Here is a 23954-nt window from a genome sequence, read left to right as displayed (position 1 = left end):
AGAGGAGGAGGATTACCCTCTCAATTTTGAGGGATTCGTTAGTTTATTTTCTTGATGAATATGCAATAAAATTTGATTTTTACCTTATCAATATACTTCATATAATATACACATGTTCATGTAAAAACTTTTTCCCAAAATCCTCAGGAATTAAGGAATTTTTGAATTTTAAGAATTTTTTTCGAATTTTTTCGAAAAAAAAATTTTTCAGAACAGCCTTAACGGCTAAGATTTAGGAACAATGTTAAGTATCAAAAAGAAAGGAGGTCTGATATAGACAACATATATCGTTGAAGGTTGAAAAAATCTCTAATATTTGAGCCCAAAATTTCAAATTTTAATTTTTTGAAAAAAGAGGCCACCCGTATGTACGTTTATTTGAGAGGAGGAGGAGGATTATATTTTGAAAGGGTGAAACATTATGAATATGTTAATTATATAATAATATGTATTATTATAAAAAAGAAAAATAAAGCACGTTAAAATTTTTTTTCTTGATTTTTTACAAAATCTACTTAGAATTATGCAAAATATGACTAAATAATTATAAATTTCAAGTTAAATTTTAATTTTGATAAATAATTTAAATTTCAAAATATCAAGTTCAGTTCGACTATGTATGTAGTAATTCCTCAAAAAGTGCCAAAACCCTATTAAAAATATATGAACATTTTCAACATTTTAATGTTTTTATTTAAAATTTGATGGAATATGAGCTTCAAACAATTATTATGTAAATTAAAATAATTAAATATATGCATTTATTCGTATTACAACCGTAGTAAGTCGATTCTTCCTTTCTTCTACTGAGTTTTGAATTTGATTTCGAATTGTATAGAGATTCAAAGGGAAAATACTAGCGGATAAAAACTACCTCCATGAAAGGGTCATAATGGAGTCAAGTTGTATTTTTTGATATTTTTTTGCTTTTCGAGCCTAAATAGGTAGCCAAGATAATGCCTAAAAATAAGGTTCTAAATTCTGAAGTTTACATGATCCTCTCGTGTGCACCCTTAAATGAAGAAGTAATTTAAAACGATTTTATTTATGATCAAATTTTATATATTTTTTTGGATCAAATCCATTTTAATAGAATTTATATACTATTCATCTATTAGTAAACACTACCGTATATTATTTTTTAAGCTATCTTATTTTTTGAACTTTTATTCAAATCTTTGGTCGCAAGAAGAATTGCATGATAAATAAAAACATTTAATCAAAGTCAATTTTATTTTTCATAATCAAATGGACTGAGTGTTAACATTTAACATTTTTTGCTAATTGTCGTCAAAAATTAGGCGTAAAGCAAAAATTGATATTTCATATGGTTTTATGATAGATAAGCATTATATTCCCACTCATTATATTCGTAAATTTTGAGGGTTATCCTTCGCTTTTAAGATCATTGAATTTGATTTTATATAAAATAGTTATATATTAGAAAATAATATGAGTTTATGTGATATTATTTTTCAGAAGATTTCATTCTATATGCCTATGAAAAGTACTCTCAAAACTAACTTTTTCCTAATTATAATTAAATCTAGAATATTGTATTATGCTTAGTATTATTTCATTTTTCTCATTCAATTTAGAATTTACAGATGTCAAAAAATTGAGAGCTGTCACTTTTGATGAATTTCTGTTTATTACATGGTATTAAACAGTTTTATGCTTCATATAAACTCCTTATTATCTAAATGGCCATAACTTGTGCTAACAATGATCAAGATTCAGCTGTTTATGATAAATTTAGACATTTTCGAGTTAAAATTTCGTTATCATAGCTTAATTATTTCTTTTTAATAAGATAAAGGCAGGTATGAATGCAAAATATACTAGGCAGAATCATATGATTAGATCATTCAATAATACCACATTGTTCTAGATATCGTTTTAAGATTTGGCCTTGAAAATACATATAAGATAGAGAATATAACTACATATCAATATGAGTATCTTATCCAACGCATTAGAGTTGATACTATGAGGGATAATTTTCCAACATTTTATGAAAATGTTCAAATGTGGCTAAATCATAAATTTTTATAATGTACTGATGTATTATAATACATGTTTAACAGTATTTTTGAAAAAGATAAATTTTCTTCAAAAACCGCCACAGCTCGTTTATTTCCTATGGCACCAAAATATACAGAGGAGACTGAAGCTAAGCTTAATAAGTCCCTCGACGAGGTTGGCAGAAAGGACCGCAAGGAAAAGAAAGATAAACAACAGAAGAAGGATAAAAAGGATAGAAAAGAACAACCAAAGAAGGACAAATTAAAGGAAAAGAAAATTTCAAAGAAGGTTGTTATCTCTGGTTCAACAATGAGAAAGCTTTTCTCTGCTGCAGGAAAAACAAATGATATTGACGAATTTCCAAGTATCAACGTTACTTTGTCCATTAAGAAGAAATAAATATTCATTTACATATTATATTACGATTTTTAGACCTTATAAATAAAACTCACTATTACATTTAATCAAAACAAAAAATTTCGATTAAGTGAAGTGATCAATTTTTTCTACCTTTTATATACTAAGTCTATCTCTACCAGTTACGCACTATTGCAAAGATCTTGGCTGGGTAAATTCAATATGAATTTATTTCAGCATTAAATAATTGAAAAACCATAAGCATATCTAGATCTTTGATACTTATATTTTCGAAAAAACATAATATACAATATTTACAAGTCATAATCAAAATGGCTTGAATTTATTGCATTTTTTTTTTTTTTTATGCCAACACATTATGCTCTGAATTTATCACTTGTTGGAAGGAAATTTAATGGCTAACAGTTTGACTTCCTTTCATGTGAATTTTCAGCGCTATACATTACTCGTAAAAAAATTCAGTGTTTTTTGACTTTTATTTTTGTTTTTAATTTCTACTTGGTAAATACAACAATTTTAAGATCTGAAACAGTTGAAAGATAGATAATGATGTATATATATGCTAAGGCCATGTTTCTTCAAAAAATATTCATCACATCATAGTGAAAAAGTGCATTTAAGAGATGAAATTCTGAAGTTTACAAAATCTTGTAAAACGACTGTTTCTCACTCAATATGTGATATTGTCGAATTTTTCTATAACATAAATTTGTTTTATTAGATAAGTTATGTATTGACATCAAAAGTATGTCGAGAAATATTTTCTATCAATGGGGAAAAAAATCAAAAATTCAATTTTGATTTTGAAATAACTCAAAATCAGTTTAGAATTGAGAAATAAAACAATTATGAAAAGATTGTACTAATATAAGTCTAACAATCAAACAGAAGCTTTTTCCATTTTAAATACTTAACTGAAAGAATTTGAGATTAATTTCTTCAAAAAATCTTTAATATAACTTAGACTATGAAATATTTTGTATATTGATACTGGGAATCATAACATATTTACACCCTATAAGTAGGCACCTTCCATATTAATCACATTTCTGAATACGATGGGTGATAAGAAGAGTTCGAAATAACTTTCTCAACATATTGATAATATGTAAGATCTCACCTATTAGTAAAAATTCACACAATGCTTAAGAATTTAAACAAAAGCTTTTTTAGTTATAAACCTCTAATGGCCATATAAATAGTTTAAAATCTCTCGGATTTGACCGAGAAAACGGTTTCAAAGATGAAAATAAACATTCTTAATTTCAAAAAAGCTTCATGTGATAACATTTCTTGTACCTAACTGTAGTAAATGATATATTTATTTTTTAGAAATATAAAATTTGATAATATTTGTGAATAATTATCAAATTTTATTTGGGTATATATGATAAATTTAATAAATATTTGATGGGTCCTTATTCATAATATGCATGATGTGGCATTCTTTTGAAAAAATGATTATATCATTTATCTAATTTATAGTTTTTTAATTCAAAAACAAATGTAATAATATAGGGTGTCCAAAGGTGTGTTTAGCACAAACCTGAATACTGCGAATAGAAATAAACAAGTTACATATATATAAAGTTTATTTAAATATAATCACCATTGGATTCAATCACGCGTTCGCAGCGATCGATCCAGGCTTGAAAGACACGCTTTAAATCATCATGAGAAAATTGCTCAAATTGCTCTCTTACAAAATTTTCAAGATCATCTGGACTCGCGAATTCGCGTCCTTCAGCTCTCTTTTTTAGCGTGCCGAATAAATAAAAGTCAGAGGGTGCAATATCAGGTGAATAAATTGGGTTTGGAACAACTTTGACATTGTTTTCCACCAAGTAATTCATTACCTTATGACTTTTGTGAACTCTTGAATTATCAAAATGAATTGCAAACTTTTGTTTTTGTTGTTTGGATTTCTCAAACTCATCAGAATTGATAATTTGAGTAAGAACATTGCCAATTAGATACTGAGCATTCATCGTATTAGGTTTTTGAAGAATATCAATTGCGATGATGCCATTCACGCCCCAAAAAACCGACAACATCATCATTGGTGTGTCAATTTTTTTCTTCGGAATGTTTTTCGGATTTTCATCCTTCGGGATCCACATGATTTTGGCTTCTGTTGCATATTGAAACCAAGACTCGTCCCCTGTTACTAAAAAGCGAAACTTCTTGGATTGATACGCACCCAATATAGAGAGGAGCTCTTTCGAAGATTGGACTCTAGATTTTTTTTGAACTGAATTAAGGTTGTGCGGAACCCAACGTGTATACGCTAGTTTGTAGTTCAAATAATTGTGCAGATAATAACTGACTGTTGTACGTGGTATCTTTGTCATCTCCTCTATCCTTCTGAGTGATGCTCTTGGGTCTTCATCTAGCGCTTGAAGAATTGCTTTGATTTTTCTTTGATCCGGCGATTTTTTGTCAATTTTTATGATGGGCGCCTTTTTGTTCATGAAGTTATACATCCTAACATGATACGTTACAGTGGAATAGCTAGGAGCATCCATACCGAAGCATTTTACCAATGTCTCGTAGATTTTTTTACAGTCTTGTTCATTTTTTGCAAGAGCGAGGATGTTTTCTTTATGATTCATTAAAAAAATGAAAAAAATCCCGCCAAAATTTCCCGCGAAACCGCCTCTTGTCTCAAAATTCATTTTATATCCCGGCATGGCGCCAAAATACAACATACTCATCATATACATATATTCATATTTTTTATTATATATTTATAATCAGCATATATCTCCTTTAATAGTCTCATATAGAGCGCTGTGCTAAACGCACCTTTGGACACCCTATATTTTGGCACTAATAGTTAATAATTGCATAATCAATAATCCAAATTAATCATTCTAGCACATACTTTAATGCCGATTTTTACGAAAAATGTAAACTTCAGAATTTCATCCCTTAAATGCCATAAATTGAATAGTTGTAAACCAATTTAGTCTCCCTTAGGTCAATTTTTTATTTGTAAACAATACAAAATTATTTTTCAAGAAATCACACGACATTGAATTATAGTAATTTCAACATTTATCAAAAATTGAGACTTTGCCTCAATTTTTGGACATATGCTGGTAAAATTATCATGTTTCATTCAAAAAGTGCAAGGACAATGTCATTCCATAGTGCTATAGATATTTTTGTGATATATATACTTGAAAGAATTTCAATGTGTTCTCAAAAATATCAGTGGTGCAATATAATTTTTTATTTTTATTTTTTTATAAAAAAAGTATGACAACTTTCGAGCAGCCAACAAATGAGAGCGAGTGTGACTTTGGCAACATTAAGCCAATAGAAGTATTCAAATACCCTAGTCAAGCTTCAAAAATTATTTGGGGCGTCAATTCCAATAATATTTTACAATCATCATCACAAATTATAGATTTTATTAAAAATGTCAAAACATCGATCCAAATGGTAATTTCCTTGATTGATATTTTTTCACAAATTCGTGTTAAAGAAGTTAGATTATATTCAGAACTTTATCAAAAGATATCAAAAGAATTCTCATGTATCATACAACCAAATAATAAGAAATTAATAATGCTTTTAAATTATAAAGGTTTCAAATTTGAAATCATCGAAATTAAAACGGAAGAAGAAATTATCAACTTATATTCAACAAAATCCCCATTATACTACATTGCATGGGATAAATTTGATGCTCTTAAGAGTAAATTCCCAAATCTTAATATTATTCAGGAAATAGATTATATCACACCACTAGATTGTGCTATATTTTACGGGTCGGTAATGTGTTTCAATTATTTGAGAAATTTAGGAGCTAAATACACTTATAACTCAGAAGAATATGCTATTAAAGGCGGAAATGTTCTTATATACGAAAAAAAGAGATCTGACATTGTGTCAGATCTCAGTAAAAGTGACATTTACATGTCAAAAAAATAGAATGAGTTTAAGTAATTAAAATTGAGGGAAAAAAAAAAAAAAAAAAAAAAAAGGTAGTGGGGCTTCCAGGCACTTCGTGCCTTCTAGCCCTGAGGATGAATGAGTATAATGAAGTTTTTTTTTTCTTGGGGGATGGCTTCCAGGCACTTCGTGCCTTCTAGCCCCCGAAGATGTTTAGTATAAATGAAGTCTTGACAAAACATTGACGAAGAAGTCTTGACAAAACATTGACGAAGAAGTCTTAACAAAGTCTTTATGAAGAAGTCTTAACAAAGTCTTTACGAAGAAGTCTTGACAAAGTCTTTACGAAGAAGTCTTGACAAAGTCTTTACGAAGAAGTCTTGACAAAGTCTTTACGAAGAAGTCTTAACAAAGTCTTTACGAAGAAGTCTTAACAAAACATTTACGAAGAAGTCTTAACAAAACATTTACGAAGAAGTCTTAACAAAACATTTACGAAGAAGTCTTAACAAAGTCTTTACGAAGAAGTCTTAACAAAGTCTTTACGAAGAAGTCTTAACAAAACATTTACGAAGAAGTCTTTACAAAGTCTTTACGAAGAAGTCTCAACAAAAAATTGACAAGAAAGTTCATGAAAATTCAAGAGGGTAGAAAGTGTCATATAAACATCTGTCAAAAACCGCTTTTTAACTTCACTTAAAATGCCACGTAAGCTACGTAAGAATATACGTAAGAGGAAGAGAGCATTGAAACATCCAATAGTAAAACTGACACCACAACAACAGTTGCAACAACAAATGCTGAATGACCCCACTATGTTGCAACAAATGTCAAGCAATCCTATGCTTTTAAACCGAGTTGTTGGTGCACAGAGTGGAGGTTTAAGAGCGGCACTTTTAGCGAAAATGGCAGGCTATGGTGGAGCTGCAGACGGAACAGCCTATAACCCTCAAAGTCAAATGAATTTGAGTTCACTCAAAAATCAAATAACAGATGTCAAAAAGTCAAACATAGACATACAGAAGCAAATAAGTGAAAACGAAAAGAAACTAGAATATGACAGACACACAAAGAAACTCAATGAGTTAAACGTAGAGAAAAAGAAGAAAGAAGAACAACTGAAAGAACTAAGTACAGAGGAATATGCGAAAAAAGTGTCAGAAAAAGCAACAGAAGTAGCAAAAATGGAACAAGATGTCATAAATTTGAAAAACCATACTACTCAATATAAAATACTGAAAGATGAAGAGATAAAACAAAAAGCCCTGAAGACATATATGGATAGCGATGAGTATAAAAAAGAAGTTGAAGCAAATGTAAAGGCAGAAAAACTTTACAGTTGCAAAAACAAACCGTACAGTATGAAAACTTAGCACAAGAAAGTAAAAATAACGACGCGGCTATGCAAAAGGCAATGAAAAGCGCAGAATATATAAAAGCTAACAATGATGCTGTTAGATGCCCAAGCCAACGTAAAGCAGCCCAACTCATAGGGTCAATAAGGACAAAAATACAGGCGGATGAAGACAGTTCAAATGAAGCTTTAATGAATGCTGACTTTAAGAACGCCTTCGAAGCTCTTCATAGTAAGGTGAAACAAGTGAACGACTTCTCATCTGGAAGAAAACTGAAGTCTGAAGGTTTCGACAAAGAGTTAAAAGAAGTAGCACAAAATATGACGAAAATAACAGATGCAGCAACGAGACAGGCAGTTCAAAGTGCCTATGACGCCGTTAGAGCAACTGTTGTGAAAAGTCAAGAAAAAGAGTTACAACAGACCAAAACAGACCTAGTAAATGCTTTCTTAAAAACGGAAAGTCAGGTAGGACATTACGCTGCAGATGGAACATATGTGCCAGCTGGTGGAACTTATATACCACCAAACCCTCCAAGAGAAGCACCTGCACCAGGACTACCTAAAACATTTACATCGTCACATGGACACAGACACAGGCATGCACCAAAACCAACACAACAACCAACACAACAACCAACACAACAACCAGCACAACAACCACCTCCACAACCAGCACAACAACCAACACAACAACCAGCACAGCAACCAACAGTTCAAAACCCTGCACAACAACAACCACAAACAGAGCAAGGACTAAAAGAAGTAGAGAACAAGGAAACCAGAATTCTTAAAAATGCTTAAAGAAGAGTGTGGTTTCCCAGATACTGTTGACTTTAGTGACAGATATAAAGAAGCTATTGGAAAGTTCAAGGATGGAAATACTGACCCGAACCTATTTAGCTTTATGGCTCAGCACCAAAACGGATATAATCTCAAACCTGGAAAATACAAGCTCGCAAAGGGATATGATTTAATAGCATATCATCCAAATGACATGGATGAATTTACTCCGAGATATTTGATGTCAGAGCTAAATGACAATTCAACTTTCGTCATGAAACGCGTAAAAAATAGAGAACGGAACGAAAGAACAAAAGCTTATGAATGCGGATGACGTAGATAGGGAAATTTGTTGAAAACGGTCTCGGAATATATGAAATGCCAGCAGATGAGGTACAAGAAACTCCACAGGAAGAAGTTCAGATACAACCAGACATGGAAGAAATAGTTCAGCAACAACAGCTAGAAGAGCCTGAAGGAAACGAACAAATCCCTCCTTTGGAAACTAACCTCACAGAACTAGATGAAGATTTGGAACAGCCGAAAAATCTTGACCCTCAACAAGAGCATGAGGTGATATGGAATCTTTCCAAGAGTCTAAGAAAGATTCGGCTGACATAGTAGAAGAATATCGAAAAATGTTTGCCGACATACAAAAGACTCCAACACCAGATGAAAATATTCAGCATAGAATGAAAGTACTGAAAGAAAATGTACACAAATACAACAACCCTTTTTACTTACGAGCATTTAACGTTCAATCTTCGGATGAACTCGGTGAAGATAAAAGGTTAAATTTCAAGAAAACATATAGAAATGAAACATTGTTTAAAGTTCATTCAGAACCTAACCAAGATGGAAACAAACCTACTTTTGTTTCTGCAGACGATGGAACTACAATGAGATGGGGTCATAAAGCTAATCCGGATAGGTGGTTCATAAAACTTACAACCTCAATTCCAAGAAGTTGTAGACGCAATGGAAGTGAATGGTGAACCAGATATAGCTGGTATTTTCAGCGCGGCTTTAATGCCATGAAAGATATGAAAGATGCAGATATTTTAACCAGTATTAATAAACATGGCTGATGGAAATATAACACCTGACGTTCTAGAACATTTATCTCAAAGAACTACACAGAACCATAGAGATGGTATATTTGGTGAGAGTTTAGAAAGAAAATTATGGACAGCGAAGGAAGAGAACCTATTGTACATGACCTTGCAAACGAAAGTTTACAAAATGTCATAAAAACTTACTTTGCAGACAATGAACTGAGAAGGATATGAATATTTAAGAAAACTCAAATGGACAGTACCAGATGAAATGTTAGTATTGAAAAACATGTTCCTTGACAAAATAAAACCAACTACAGAAATAAACGACGCAAGACTGAAAGATTGGGTAGAAGCTTTCCCATTCACAAAAGATATAGTTGGTAACATGGAAAGAAAACCAGAATGGCTACAAAAACATATATTTGGAAACGAGCATATTCCATATGGACAGGCACTGTTTGAAGAGCTTGAACCGGAAACTCAGGAAAGAGTCATGCAAACAATACGCGAAGACTCAAATACAGACTATGACAAACTCTTTCTAGGATATAGGTTACCTGAGATGGGCGACCAGAGCCAAAAGGCAAAAAGGACATGGGAAATTTGCAACATACTAGATGAACATAATGCAAAGATGGCAACAACTTCAAGCAGAGGGCAATGAAGGAAAAAGAAGTTAAAAACTCAGTCAGGAAGAAAGTAAAGCTTGGTCCACGTGGGTTCTATTATGACATATAAATCCAACTATTCTATATTTTTACTCATATGAAATGTACGCCGCTCAGAATATAACGCCAACAGTTTTGGATGCTATGAATGGAAATGTTTCCGAATGGTATAACGAATGCGACAATGCCATTAGAAGGTCAGAAATAGTTCCTGAACTTACGAATATACAACTGCTGTTTCTTATGGAAACGTAGGTGAGTTTGGAGAAGGTTCTTCAACAACAGTAGATATTGCTTGCGACAGGTTTCATATTATTTCTATTGACAACTCTTTCTTATACGTGGAACAAGACATTGAAATAAACCTTCTGCAAGTTGTTCTGACCAATTCTCTCCTATTTATTTCATCAAGTTCAAAAAGTTTTCCATTTGGACCTGTAATGTCTGCTTCGTGTGCTTCCCAATTTGGACCTTGACGTTTGGCATATGCTTGAGCTTCTGGTAATGTTAAAACGTTTCTCATTTGTTTAACATCTTTTTGAAGACCAGCAACAATATGAACTAATTCTTTCATTCCATCAGGAACTTTCATAGTTCTATTATATGCACCCTTTTTGTTTGTTCCTTGTTTTAATGGAACCTGTAGAAGATTTGCTATTTCTGTCATGTTTAATTATAAATAAAAAATAAAAATTAATTATAAAAAGTTAATCAAATTTAACACTTCCTTTATTTAAATCAACTATTATTTTTCCATGTTCACCTAATTGCTGATATTGTGTGTAAAGTTCATTAATGCTCATTGGTAAATTCACTTGATAAAGCATAACGTTCAACTGTTGACGACTAAACCCACTGAAAATGAAAAGGGTTGATAGATTTGTTTAATGTTTGTGCTTAATGCTTTGAATATTGAACAGCCATAAAGAATGAACACTGAATGTGTCGACATTGAGTTAATAACTGATTAAAATATGATTTCTCATTTGTTATTAGTTTTGATTTCACTGCATCATCTAGAAAAATGAGTGAATGCAAAAATTCTCTATCAAAAATTTGAAATAGAAAGTGTTTCAAATAATTCATCCCGTTGTTTATCAATAATTTTATCCTCTAATCCTTGCTTCTTGATTGTATTATATAATTCTTTATACATTAAAAAGTTTTTTAAATAATCTTCTGCTTCTTCTTGTGATAAATAAATAATTGGAATTTTGATTAAATGCTTTAAAGATTCAAATGTATCATCTGAAGGTGAACCTGAACGGTTGATATAAATTAACACGTGTGAATAGGGGGAAGTGTTAGCAATAATGATAATTTGTTTTAATATCGTTAATGTTTTACCTTTATTCTGTTTACCAATTGCTGCAGTGATTGAATTTAAGTAACATTCAGAATATGGAATTTTCATTAATTTTTCCTTAGATAGAGCATTTCTATTATCACTCAATGCTTCATTAATCATATCATCTATGTATGTATTATATACTCCTGCTAATTCTTCATAAGGAGTGTATGAATTTAAATCCATTTAATCAAAAATAAATTTATAATTTTAAACATTTCTATTCATCAATATTTCATCATATGAACTTCTATACTGTGGTGGTGTACCTGTTGGATGATATTTCAAACCTTCATCCGGTGTCCATGTCCAATATGTAGTCCTAGTAAACCAAACCTGAGGAGGATTTGTCACCTTTGAACAGTAAGTGTCATTTTCACCCTGAATGATTGGATAAGCATTCACTTGTACTGTAACTTGTGAGTTGAAAGTTTCTAATCCATCAAAGAATATACCCGCTCCATCACGTTGAACTGGAATAGTGCATAAGAATGAAGTTTGGTCTTTCCATGTTCTAGCTAATGGCGTGCCATCATCTGCATTCAGTGGTCTAGTTAATGAGTCCTCGTATTCTTCTGTGCATTCATTCACTCCATCTAAATCAGAAGCTTGAAGCATACGTGTAAAGAATATGTCGCCCACTGTGGTCATCGCTTGATCGGGGAAGTTTCTGGAATCTATAGTGACCTGAAGACCTCGAAGCATTGGATTTTCTAAAACTGTTCTTTGCATTGCATTCTTCGGAAATGCTAACACAACATCTGTAACATTATGAAGAGCGTATGAGAAATCTGAGCTAATACCTTCAGGAGTGATGCAACCTCCATTTAGTGAACGAACGTCAATATGTTGAGCTGGAATCATGAATGGATCTTCCTTACTGAATAAACGTGGTATTGCTTTAACTGATTCTTCAATTAAACCGTATCCTGGTGTAATGCATTTATCCTCTAAAACTTCCATCTTTGTGCATGAAATAATAACGTCATCAACTGTTGCGTCAGCAGATGTAGCGGCTAAGCTTGTAATTAATTTGGCAGGAAGTCCGATTTGTTGGAATTTGCGATCATATTTATAAACATGATTCATAATCTTTTCATAATTTTCATCAGTTATCTTTTCATAAACGTAATTTTGTAAATCAGCAACTCTTAACGGGTCAACCTGACAAAATACTAAAGTATCCCTGAAAACATAATATTTAAGAATGATATCACCAAATGATTTAGGATAATCATCGAACGCCTGAAATGCTAACAAATCATTTACCGGAATAATCATATCAAAGTGACATCAACTTCTTCATTTGCTCTCTTGAAAACTTCTGAAGGGTCAATATATTTACCACATACTGAGTTATCATATTTTTGAACATTATTATATAACGAATGAACAAACTTTTTAACTTTCCTTTCTGATTTTGGTTTATATGTTGCAAATGCGAAAGATTCACGGGCGCAATCCATCTGAAGATAACCGGCATCACCTCTTTCGGTTTCTACTTCTAATTGTTTAAAGCTTTGATTTGATGATTTGTAACCAACGAATAAACGCATGCATTTAAAAGCGGCATCACATGTGAAGCTTTATTTGAAACTAGAGTTGCTTTAACTTTGCGTTTAATATATGTGTCACCTAATTGGTTCACATCATGAGCCGGATTTGTAATTCTTAAATGAGTTTGTTTATCATCAAAATATGGAGCATCGGAGTCATAGCATGAACTTTCAAGTTCTCTATAGTTAGTATACAAGTCTTGGGTATGGTGACACTGCGTTCCACTTTACCCAATACTTGTGAATTTGACACTTTACAAAACCGTTAACGTATATTTTACAACACAAACGACAACACTAACTTAACCTTAAATATTTACAAAGCCGCCAACCACTTCACTAACGAACTCACTAATGTAAAAATAAACGTTCTCACTATCGTCTCACTAACGACTTCACTAATGTTCTCATAAATTTTCCTCAATATCTTCATCATCAGTGTTAACCCTATTGTAGTCATACTTGAAGCCATAAACTTTCTCTAACTTCTTAACGTACAATTTACATAACTTACCTTCGTCATCGTATGGTTTAATGATATAACTATTTCTATCTTTATAAACAGTCAATGAAAAGTCAACTGGTTCGGATGTATTTGAAAGAACATGTTATGCTCAGGAAGGAAGAATAAATGTTTAAATGTATGTTTGTTATATGTTTTGATTTGTATGAGTTGCTTTTGTTCTGTCATTACATCCAAATAAAATAAAAATAAAATAAAAAATAAACTTTAAAAATAAACGTTCTCGCTAAATAATAAAATAAACTTAAAAATAAACGTTGTCAGAGGTGAAAAAATAAATTTAGGTGAAGTGGTGAAATCTCACCTCTTTTTTCACCTCTTTTTTCACCCTAGCCGCAAAGCGGCTCTGACCCTTTGGGTCTGTTGAATTCATTACTTTATAACTCTCTTCCTTTCTCCAACTCTTCTAACTTCTTCTTAAGTTCAGCAATGTTGTCCTCATGAAGTTTAATCTTCCTTAATATACCTTCTCTATCTAATGGTTGCTTTATCTTTCTAAACTGAACTCTACCATCCTTCATAGTATGAACGTAAAAACCTTCTGGAACCGCTCCTGATTTAATGTATTCTACCAAAAATTTTGTTTCATTGCTTCAGTGACTTTAGTCGTCATTTTACTCTAAATAAAATGTTCAAATAAAATAAAAATAACATTATTTTTTCAGTAAGGAAACGCAGGAGTTTTACGATTTATTTGAGGAGTAGGTTCTGGTTTAAATGTTGGAGTCGGTTTTGGAGTTGACTTTTGAACAGGAGTTTGTACTTTCATAGGTTCAGGAGTCATTGAAGGTGTTGTTGTGAAGGCGTTGGTTTTGGCGATGGTGTCGGAGTTTGTTCAAATTCAGCTACTTCAGTATTATTTATAACATTTGCTTTGTTTCTTTTCAACATCATTACTGCTCCTGCTGTAGCTAGCAAACCTAGTGGGAGACCATATCTTATATAAGGACTTGACCAAATGCTATTTTTGACAGGAGCTGGTGGAACACCTAACCTTGGTGAGACTGCTCTTTGCCATTGTGCAGCTCGTAAGAAATATTCAATAGGTGCTCCATAATCGTTTGGTAAAGTTTGTTTCACAGATGGTGAAGGTTCACGAGAGCTTGATGAAGAACTCATTTATAAGCTTTAAAAATAAACGTTCATCCTTTATTCCTCACTGTCGTCCGCTGCTAAGTTATAGTCGTCAAGTCTTATTATTGGTATGCCTGACTGTCTTACTTGTATTGCAAAGCAACAATCCCTCATAAATCCAATAAGTGGCTTTGGTACATTTTCTGTTGCTAGTTCAATAGGTCCTTTAACAGACAATTTGTATGTTATTGGAGCAGTAGATGTTTGACCTTGCTGGAAGCAAAAGTCCACTTCTGTTGGAAAACCACATAAGAAATGTGTGTTGTCATAGCTATCCCATTTATGTTCCACACTACCATCATCCACCAATGACCTCATAACATCTTCATTAAATCCAATCATATCATTGTTTGTATTGCAAGCGTTCGCAACCATTTCATAAAATACAGGTCCATATGATTTTTCAGGTTCTGCAGGCATATTTCCATAAGCTCCCATGGAAAGCTGAAGATATTTAAACTTAGGGTTCTCAAAATTAACATAATAGTTGTCTTTCTTTCTAAATAGTGCCCAAATACTTTTAACATTAATAGGCGTATAAGCTGCTGTAAATGTTGCACTTGAACTATCTGTATTCTTTGAGAATGAACCATCCATAGGAATCCAATCCATAACTTTAACAGGAAAACATAAAGCCTCGTTTGTATAATGTTCTACAAGTTCTGTATAAATGTTAGGGTCTAAAGAGAATGACTTTGGATGAATAAAACATTCATTAAAATCCATCTTTGTTCGAAATAGTTGCTGGGTTACAGTTGTAATAGTAACTGTTCCACTAGCTTCAGTTGCACTCGTTATCATAGTGAATGGTTCATTCCATGGAACAAATTTATTTGTCGGTGGATTTGAACCTGAAGCAAATGCAACTTTAAGAGTTGGATTGAAAGCAATGATATCATTTACAGATATAGATGTGCATTGTAAGGCGTCGCTACTGAACTTTACTTTAAGCTGAATGTTTCCTGCAAAAGCTGGAATAAATCGAATAGGTTCTAATGGAAGGAATCTTCTAACAGGAATTCTTAAACGAAGCTTAAAATCAAATGATTTTCCTGCTGTAATTGGACCACCAACAATTTGTCCTGTTCTGCATGTTCCCGAATGACTCCATACATCTTTATGTCGAGTCTTTGAAAAAACATCGACTTTCTTTATTTGTTCGGTAGTTTGTGAGTTTGAAGTTATATATGCTTCTTCTCTTGCGTTGTCTTGAGAATATACGATACGACCATTTGCAAGGATTTGATATCCAGCAACTGCATAGAAAGCGTCATCGAAACCAATCCAAAATCCTGGTGGGTTTGTTTTATTGGAACCTGAACCAATTTCTTTATCTACAATAAATTGACCTTCCATTTTATACGTAATGAATGTATTGTAAAGGTCCAACATATTTTCACCAGGAGGTGAGAGATTGAATGTTACCCATGTGTTATCTTTAGCAGTTCCAGGTTGTGATGGAATCTTTGCGTCAGAATATTTTCTATTAGTGTCACCAATTTGAACTGCATTGTCTATGATATCGAAATATGAGCGAATCTGATGAATATGCTCTGCTGGAGTAAATTCGTTTAACTGTTCGTTCTGCATGTATTTACTTCAGATAAAAATATCTATTTACTTCATTATTCTCACTCTTCTTCTTGGTATTCGTGGTGGAAGTTGTTTCTTGACATTTTCAATGAACTGTACATTCTCTTTTGTCTCGACTTCTTTCACTGGTGGGTCAGGGTTCTTTGACTCGGTTTGCTTTTCAATGAAATTCACGAACTTTGCAATAAGCTCTTGGTTCGTTATTGAAAGTACATCTGGCTTCTTTTCTTCTTGTTCTTTTGGTGGCTCAGTTTGTACAGAAGGTTTTATATGGGCTTCGCTCGGTTGCCATGCACCTTAATGTTGTCGCTCTCTGTATTCGCTAATGGAACCTTTCTTTTTCTTACATATATTTTACCATCTTTACTCTGACTTACATAATAGAAAGGATGTTGTATTCCTCTGGCGTCATTTAATATAATAGACTCTCGTTCTGATTTTGACAAGCTCATTTTACATCGGTTAAAGTTTTAATTTAGTTTTTTATCTACAGTCAAATGACTCAGTCAAATCCTACGGACAAGACCCAAGGGGTCATAGATGTTGAAGCATTGAAGAAAGAAATTCGTGAACAAATTTTATCCGAACTGAAGGAACAAAAACCAGAACAAAAGCCAGAGAGACCAAAGAGAAAACTTAGTGAAAAACAACTAGCTGCATTAGCTGCTGGAAGACAGAAGAACCCACGTTTGCTGGCGAAAAAAGCTAGAGAAGAAGCAAAAGCAAAGGAAGAACAAAAAGCAAAGGAAGCTGAAGCAAAGAAAGAGTAAATGGTTTATTTTTATCCAAACTAAATGTATAGACAAATACCTTTATCTGTTGCGTTCAGTAGTGAAAACCCTGACGTCAAAATAAAGGGGAACAGAGTAACGTTTAAGTTTCCAACAGACTGGATTGTGAACATAAATGAAGAGAAGTACATTGGCATAACATCTATGTATATAACACGTGCTTTCAGAAAGGTTGACTTTATACTTCAAGTCGAGATAGAAAATGACGAACAGTCTTTAAGCGCCCAAAACATTCACATATACAAATACTTTAAAGACGATACAACATTGTTGCAATGTATGATTTCATTTAATGAGATGTTCGAGAAAAAGTTCAATATTGAAGTACAAACTTTACAGCCTTTACGTGAGTTTCTTGCACAACTGAAAGAAGAAGGTAGTCAGCCACAACTTATAGACTTTCATTATGAATTTAATGAAAATGAAGATGGAACTCATGACTGTCAGTTTGTTATATATTCACCATTCAATGAAGTCGCTAAAAAGAAAGAAAATCCATTACGTATAAGGTTTCAAATCTCTGAACCCAATGAAGACTTCAAGAATGTTTTCAATTATGATGCAATACTTCCGAGGAAAAATGAATTTTCAAAGATTGTAACACCTGGCATTTGGGATAGAAAGCAAGCTATATTATATTCAAACTTAAGTAAGGGAGTTGAAAATGAGTTCATTGGTCATACAAGAACTTCACCACTGTCAAATCCTAAGTATTACAAGCTTACTGGCTTCAATCGTGAGTTTTGGATAGACATGTTCTCCACTCATGACCATAAGTGCCCAGTGTTCTTACCTCCAGATGGGAAAGATTGTTTATACATTGAAGCACAATTGTTAAACTCTACAATAGCTGTATTGTAAATGACCACATAGGCTTCGCCCATGCCGCTAGCGGCTTATTTTTATCACAAATGACCTCATTGCTGACAAAAATAAATGACCTCAGAACTTCAACTTACGAATAAAGCTTGTTTTAGTCGTTATTGAAAAGTTGAACTTTTCAGCAAAGCAAGGTTGACATGACTTACATAAGTCGAATGCAATCTCTTGACCATCATAAAGTGCTTTGTAAAGTTTCATTAAACTGAACTCAGAGTCTTTGTCATATGTTCCAACAGGTATGTGAATGTTCTTATCTTCATTGTAATAGCATTGTATAGCTTCAGGAAACATTTCATTAGCGGTTAAAGCAATAACATCTTGCTTCACGCCTTTCATTCTGCAGTGAAATGCAACTTCATTTAAATCATTCGTGAGTAAGTCTATGTAGGTCTTCTTTCCACAGAAAATACTTTTATAAGCTAAACTTTGTTTTCCAGGTGTTATTTCTGCAAAGTCGCTATGAAATTGACCAAGGTTCTTTCCTATAAGTTCTCTACCGTATCTCTTCTTAAACTCTGCTGCAAGCTTTGGGATGTCTTCATTATATAAGTGCATACTGTCGGTATCCTGGTAAAATATTTGAAGACCCATGTCCTCTGCAGTACAGAATACTTCATTCATAATACGTTTTGACATAGACAGAATATTAACACCAAGTGGACAGAAGTTAAAGTGTCTGCAAATGCTTTTCGTTAGCTTGAAAATAGTTTTATCTGAACCATCCAAACCTTCGAACTTCACTATATGGTTGTAATTTCTTATAGCATATCTTATAGCATCTTTGTCATCTACTATGGTTATTTTTGACTCAATAGGAGATAGAATAGTTTTGCCATAAATGCTGTTCAGAATGAGTTTTATAATTTCTTGTAAGGGGTTTTCTTCTTTCTTATACTTTAACCTTAACTCAAACAACTTCTTTACTTCATCTCTTATTCTCATATCTCTGTTTCCATCGTAATAGTATCCTTGCAACACTTCACATTTGACACCTTGATATTTTATGAGGTCTTGTAATGTTATATGGTCAACATACATGAGACAGCAAGTGTTTGAACTTCTTGGAACGTTAAGTTCTGGATTTAGTTCAGGGTCGCAAACTATTAAATGAAAGTGTCTGGGTATACCAATCTCTGTTATCTTAATGAGAACAAAGAAGCCAGACATAAACTTTTCACCAATGGGTTCCTTTTGGTCATCATCGAATAAATGTCTCATGAGATACTCTGTGTTTAACATTTCTTCCTTCAATACTTTTGGAATACCTTCTAAAGTATAAAGTCTTGCTATAGCTGAAGGATATAATGAAACAGTGTCGAAGTCAGCAATGAGTTTCTTTTTGCTCTTTTGTTTCATGTTATCTGACAACATACATCTTCCACCTTGAATGCATCTCGAAATAAATTCTCTTGGTTTATTTGAGAGGTCATAAAGATTTCCATTCGGGAAGTATACTCTGTTCTCAAACAATTTGTTAGCAATTGAACAAATACTAACGTAGTCATAAACGTTTAAATCAAACTCTTTCAATAAGTCATTGCGGAACTTTACAAAACCTTCTCTTAAAATTCTTACATCTTGTTTGCAGTAAAACGTGCTATATTTTTCTAAGTCGAAGTGGTTCTCATCTATTCTGCAACCTTTGATGGAATCTATGTTTTTCATAAATGTATCTGCATCCCGGATAAACTTACATGCTTCAGAAATGACACCAGTTCTGTTGTCATTTGCTAACAAAACACTGCTGTAGTAGTTATATGGAAATACTTCTTTCGGTCCTGTTTGTAAGTTAAACATAGCAGGAAATAGTTTAAGCTTCTTATTTATAACACTGTAAGAGTCTTTTATAATAATTGCCCGTCCTTTATATAAACCAGTTATTTGCATTGTTCGTGAACCTTTAATGATGGGAGTTCCTTTCACTTCTGTCATGTGTCTTAAGATGAAGTTTATGTCATAACTGAGGTTGTGAAAATATATTAAACTCTTGTCAGGGAGTCTTTCCAAAAATTCTGTTGCACAGTTTTGACCCCAAATGCTTTCACTCACTGAACCATCTTCACTGTCATAACAGATGTTAAAAGCTTTATGAAAGCCATCCGTACTACACTCAAAGTCAGCAAAGAAAACGTGCTCAGGAATGAATTTACATTTAGCTTTATTTACTTCTTTTGACTCTGCTTTCTTCTTCAGTTGTACACAATACTTTGGAGCATATGTCAAATCTTTAAATGGTGCAAGGTTCTGTTTATATAAGTCAGTAGTATATGTGAAAAGTTCTCCATAAGAAATAGGTTCGAAATATTTGCACTCCCACAATGTTTTCATAACATCCCATAACGGTGTTGTTCTATCATAACGAACTACATATTTATCTTCTCTCTTTGTATAAATCTTCATCTGTTTCTCAATGTTCATTCCACCACAAGCTTTGAGAATTTCTTTATAGTTTCGAATGAAGTATGTTGTCATTGGAAGTCTTTCATTTAGCATGTAGTGGTCTTCAACAAGAAGTAAGTCAATAGTTCTAACAGTTTCGCATTCTTTTGGTATATATCTCTTTATTTCATTATGTCTTGAGTCATTGAAATAACCAATGGTAACATTAAATGCTATACCTGTTGCGTCAGAAATTTCTTGTACTTTACTTTGAGGAAAGTCTCTAACACGAATGACTTCTCTCATGTGGTCAATAGTTTCTTCATTTACTCCAGCCTGAATGCAAGCATAAACGAAACAATTGTCCTCTGTCATAAGTATTGCAGTTCTTTTGTTCAGTTCATTGAAGATTTGGTAGCGTTCAAGATTTATAGGTAATGTGCAAAGATACTTCCATAACTGACCGCTTCTCTTCTTATAAAACTTCTTTTCACCATTATCTTTCCAAAAGCTTTCTATAAGTGCTGGGTTTCCTGTTTGCTTAAGAGCTTCCAAAATGGCTTTCTGGTCATTTGTCAGTGTGCTTTCATCTCTATATGGTCTCTTTTTTGGTTTGCCTTTCTTTACATCTGACATCGTTAAGCCTTCATATTCTGTTAAATCATACATCTTTATTTCAGTAAGATTCTTTATGTTTGTCAAGAAGAAGTCATAGTGCATTTCAACAATACCTGCAGCATTTGCTTCTATCTCTGATATAAAGTTCTCCTTCAAGAGCTGATGTAGTAATGTTCCAATATTATTGAGGTTTAACGTAGAACATTCATACTTTCCACCAAGTTTATAACATACCATCCATCTTTGTTGCGAGTTTATTTTAATTTTCTCTAAGAGTCTCATGAAAACCTTACCGAAATGTTTGTGTAAATATTCTCTGTTTGGTTCATCTAAAGCTTCGATGTTAAAGTCAATGAGTCTATTGCCTGACTTCACATTTCTCTTCCTATTCTCTTCATCTTTCTTTAACCATCTCTCACCTTCTTTTGGTTTGTCGTCAATGGAACGAATGACATCGTTAGCTTTGCGAACTTGTTCTATAGCACTTTTAAACATCTCTCTTCTCTGTTGTTTCAGTGTGTCGTCTCTTCTTCTTGTTTCACCAACGTTTGCATTTGTTATGTCAAACATTTCTTGACGAACATCATGCGAAAGAGCTTTACGAGTATGACCAACGTTCGCATTTGTTATGTCAAACATTTCTCTTCTTACTTCATGAGGTACTGAACGTCTATGATATAAGTCAATAGCAATGTCATTTAAAGGAAATGCTCTTGCATGGACTTCGTCCTCGCCGCGTTGCGGCTTTATGAACTCATGAATTCTATCATAACTTATTGCACCATTGTAGTCTTTAATGAAGTCAGCGAGTGCTTTTTTGTTTGTCGCGTAATGTTTTGCAACATCTATATTAGCTTCTGTAAGAAGTTGTTTTATTTCCGAGTGTTCTAACTTAGACAACTTCCGATACATCTTTAGTAGGAAATAAAAAAATATTTTTTCGAAAAAATAAACTTAGAAAAATTATTTCTTTATATATTTGCCATTCCGAACTTCGAAAAGATGTTTTATACCAGCATAGAATTTTTCTCTAGAGCTTGGTCTTATATCGTTTTCATGACAATATTTTCTATATTCTTCATATAAAGCCTTTTTTTCATACATTTTATAAGGACAATCTAACCAGAATAGCGCATATCCATTTTCGTTATCTAGGTCTCTATATGTTTGTGGAATTTCGCTTTCTTCTGTTTGTAGAATTTCGCCTTCACTATTTAGTTCTATGTATATATATTGTGGAATTTCGCTTTCTCTATTTAGTTCTATGTCTATATATTGTGGCTTAAAAGGATGTGGGCAAGAAGGGTCTGGCGCTATGTAAAAAGTTAATTTTTCTGTCATCTTTTCTATCGGATAAAAAATATTTTTTGAAAAATTAGATTACATTTTTTTAAGTTATTTTTCAAAATAATTTAATATTTTTATTTTAATGAAACACATGCAAGATTGCAAGTTCTTTTCATACAATGCTCTCGCTACTGCCATCAAGAATGAGTTCAATGGTGCTTCAAACGTCAATGTTATCTTTAACAAGAAGTTTGTGAAAGAATCTAAGTTCGGTCAGTATGTCAGACCATTAGCTATTGTCATTGACCGCAAACGTTATACTTCACAAGAGTTAGCAGTAGTTTTGAAACAAAAGGGTTTCTTCGTGAATGTCAAAGATACTCATTATACTGTTATAAAGAACTCCAACATTGACTTCTTCAGTATTGCTTTAAATCTTTCCGAACAGAAAGAATATAAGAAGGGTGAAATAAATGTGAAATATTATCCTTCATCTCTGAAGACAATAACGAACAAAGATGTTATACAAAAGTTCTTACCAAAGGTTGAAGAAGCTTCTATTGACATTGACGAAGGAAGTGAAATGGTTGAAGAAATTGACCCTGAAGCTATTTAACCAAAAATATATTTTTGGTGAAGAGGTGAGATTTCACCTGTTTTTTCACCTCATTCTCTCTTCGTTAATGTTGTCGTGACTTCTTCGTTAATGTTGTCGTGACTTCATTCTTCCTCTTTGAAGTTATCGAAATATTCTGTTATTTTTTCCTTCAGTAATGGTAAGTCTTCTTTGAAGGTAAGTATTGTGCAACCTTTGATGTCATAGTGTGTTTGAGGAAGAGTATTTTTGACAATTTCTTTTATTTGCTCATTCGGTGTCATTGAAATCGGTAAGTTTTCACGATAGAACCAGTTTCTGTCAGATTTATATATTTTAGCAAGGTCGTAAAAGCTTTTGTTGTTTCTTCTGACTAAATGCAACATAACCATATCTCTGTCTTCTTCATTCTCCAACTCTTCAGTATAAATCATATACTTATAGTTCTTTTCCTTTCCTTTTGGTACTGAACGCGGTATTCTTTTCTGTATGCTTTTGTCTTTGGATTCAATGACTTCATCTTTTGCTTGAAGTTTCTTTTCCATCTCTCCACGTTCTTGTCTGTGAAGTTCGTCAAGAAGTTTGTAAATATTCCAAGCATAACGTGGTGAAGCCCACATTGCAACTGCATTTACTAAAAGTCTATGAACATAATATCCTCTCAAACCGTTTGGCAATTTTTCACGGTTTTCATAGAGTTTTGGCGACTGGGATTTTTTACCTACTCGCTGTTCTTCACTGTTTTCAGAAAAAAGTACGTCTCGCTGTGCTTCACTTAATAGTTCTATGGTGCTTTGGTTCCTAAACCAGTCTTTAGGAAGCTTAGTATCTGGAGCAAAACAAGCCGTCAAAATACTTTGCATTTGGTACATGTCGTCTTTGACAGAACGAATGAGTCTCAATTGTTTGTTATACTGTATGTATTCGTATTCTTCATTTATGACTTCATGAACGATAGCAGTTGTTGTGTTCTCTAATGTTGACATATCTGTCTTTACATACAGGATAAAAAAATAAATAAAATAAAAACTAACTTTATTTTTTTTGAGATAAACACTATTTCTTCACAACATTAAATTTTA

General features: G+C 32.8%; 10 protein-coding genes across 10 annotated transcripts, besides 6 other annotated features; 4 read left to right on the top strand and 6 right to left on the bottom strand.

The window, feature by feature from the left end:
• Nucleotides 1-1013: part of a mobile genetic element that runs on past the window's edge.
• A 605-nt stretch (nucleotides 1014-1618) lies between these two features.
• Nucleotides 1619-1655: a mobile genetic element.
• A 476-nt stretch (nucleotides 1656-2131) lies between these two features.
• TVAGG3_0420980 (uncharacterized protein) lies at nucleotides 2132-2483 on the top strand (the record flags this gene model as incomplete). The annotated part of the gene is made up of 1 exon (XM_051233434.1): nucleotides 2143-2424. The coding sequence occupies one exon, from the start codon at nucleotides 2143-2145 to the stop codon at nucleotides 2422-2424; it is 282 nt and encodes a 93-aa protein (XP_051103164.1).
• Nucleotides 2484-3019: 536 nt separating this feature from the next.
• Nucleotides 3020-3046: a mobile genetic element.
• An 872-nt stretch (nucleotides 3047-3918) lies between these two features.
• Nucleotides 3919-5222: a mobile genetic element.
• Nucleotides 3999-5126, bottom strand: TVAGG3_0420960 (Mariner transposase; the record flags this gene model as incomplete). Its single annotated transcript, XM_051233433.1, has 1 exon — nucleotides 3999-5126. The coding sequence occupies one exon, from the start codon at nucleotides 5124-5126 to the stop codon at nucleotides 3999-4001; it is 1128 nt and encodes a 375-aa protein (XP_051103163.1).
• An 89-nt stretch (nucleotides 5223-5311) lies between the features above and the next one.
• Nucleotides 5312-5338: a mobile genetic element.
• Nucleotides 5339-7004: 1666 nt separating this feature from the next.
• TVAGG3_0420930 (protein of unknown function, DUF4106 family) lies at nucleotides 7005-7606 on the top strand (the record flags this gene model as incomplete). Its single annotated transcript, XM_051233432.1, has 1 exon — nucleotides 7005-7606. A coding segment is annotated over one exon (602 nt), but the record flags the coding sequence as incomplete, so codon positions are not given.
• Nucleotides 7607-9784: 2178 nt separating this feature from the next.
• TVAGG3_0420920 (protein of unknown function, DUF4106 family) lies at nucleotides 9785-10162 on the top strand (the record flags this gene model as incomplete). The annotated part of the gene is made up of 1 exon (XM_051233431.1): nucleotides 9785-10162. One exon carries the CDS (start codon nucleotides 9785-9787, stop codon nucleotides 10160-10162), a length of 378 nt encoding a protein of 125 aa, XP_051103161.1.
• A 1562-nt stretch (nucleotides 10163-11724) lies between these two features.
• On the bottom strand, nucleotides 11725-12477 carry TVAGG3_0420910 (uncharacterized protein; the record flags this gene model as incomplete). Its single annotated transcript, XM_051233430.1, has 1 exon — nucleotides 11725-12477. One exon carries the CDS (start codon nucleotides 12475-12477, stop codon nucleotides 11725-11727), a length of 753 nt encoding a protein of 250 aa, XP_051103160.1.
• Nucleotides 12478-13254: 777 nt separating this feature from the next.
• Nucleotides 13255-23954: part of a mobile genetic element that runs on past the window's edge.
• On the bottom strand, nucleotides 14743-15528 carry TVAGG3_0420900 (uncharacterized protein; the record flags this gene model as incomplete). The annotated part of the gene is made up of 1 exon (XM_051233429.1): nucleotides 14743-15528. The coding sequence occupies one exon, from the start codon at nucleotides 15526-15528 to the stop codon at nucleotides 14743-14745; it is 786 nt and encodes a 261-aa protein (XP_051103159.1).
• TVAGG3_0420890 (organellar and viral DNA polymerase type B) lies at nucleotides 18054-20747 on the bottom strand (the record flags this gene model as incomplete). Its single annotated transcript, XM_051233428.1, has 1 exon — nucleotides 18054-20747. The coding sequence occupies one exon, from the start codon at nucleotides 20745-20747 to the stop codon at nucleotides 18054-18056; it is 2694 nt and encodes an 897-aa protein (XP_051103158.1).
• Nucleotides 20801-21902, bottom strand: TVAGG3_0420880 (organellar and viral DNA polymerase type B; the record flags this gene model as incomplete). Its single annotated transcript, XM_051233427.1, has 1 exon — nucleotides 20801-21902. A coding segment is annotated over one exon (1102 nt), but the record flags the coding sequence as incomplete, so codon positions are not given.
• TVAGG3_0420870 (uncharacterized protein) lies at nucleotides 22420-22893 on the top strand (the record flags this gene model as incomplete). The annotated part of the gene is made up of 1 exon (XM_051233426.1): nucleotides 22420-22893. The coding sequence occupies one exon, from the start codon at nucleotides 22420-22422 to the stop codon at nucleotides 22891-22893; it is 474 nt and encodes a 157-aa protein (XP_051103156.1).
• TVAGG3_0420860 (KilA, N-terminal/APSES-type HTH, DNA-binding family) lies at nucleotides 22998-23858 on the bottom strand (the record flags this gene model as incomplete). The annotated part of the gene is made up of 1 exon (XM_051233425.1): nucleotides 22998-23858. The coding sequence occupies one exon, from the start codon at nucleotides 23856-23858 to the stop codon at nucleotides 22998-23000; it is 861 nt and encodes a 286-aa protein (XP_051103155.1).

The sequence above is a fragment of the Trichomonas vaginalis genome, chromosome V (genome assembly GCF_026262505.1).
Source record: "Trichomonas vaginalis G3 chromosome V, whole genome shotgun sequence".
Taxonomy (NCBI): domain Eukaryota; phylum Parabasalia; order Trichomonadida; family Trichomonadidae; genus Trichomonas; species Trichomonas vaginalis.
The sequence above is the reverse complement of the archived record's forward strand: the minus strand, read 5'-3'. Positions and strand labels throughout refer to the sequence as shown.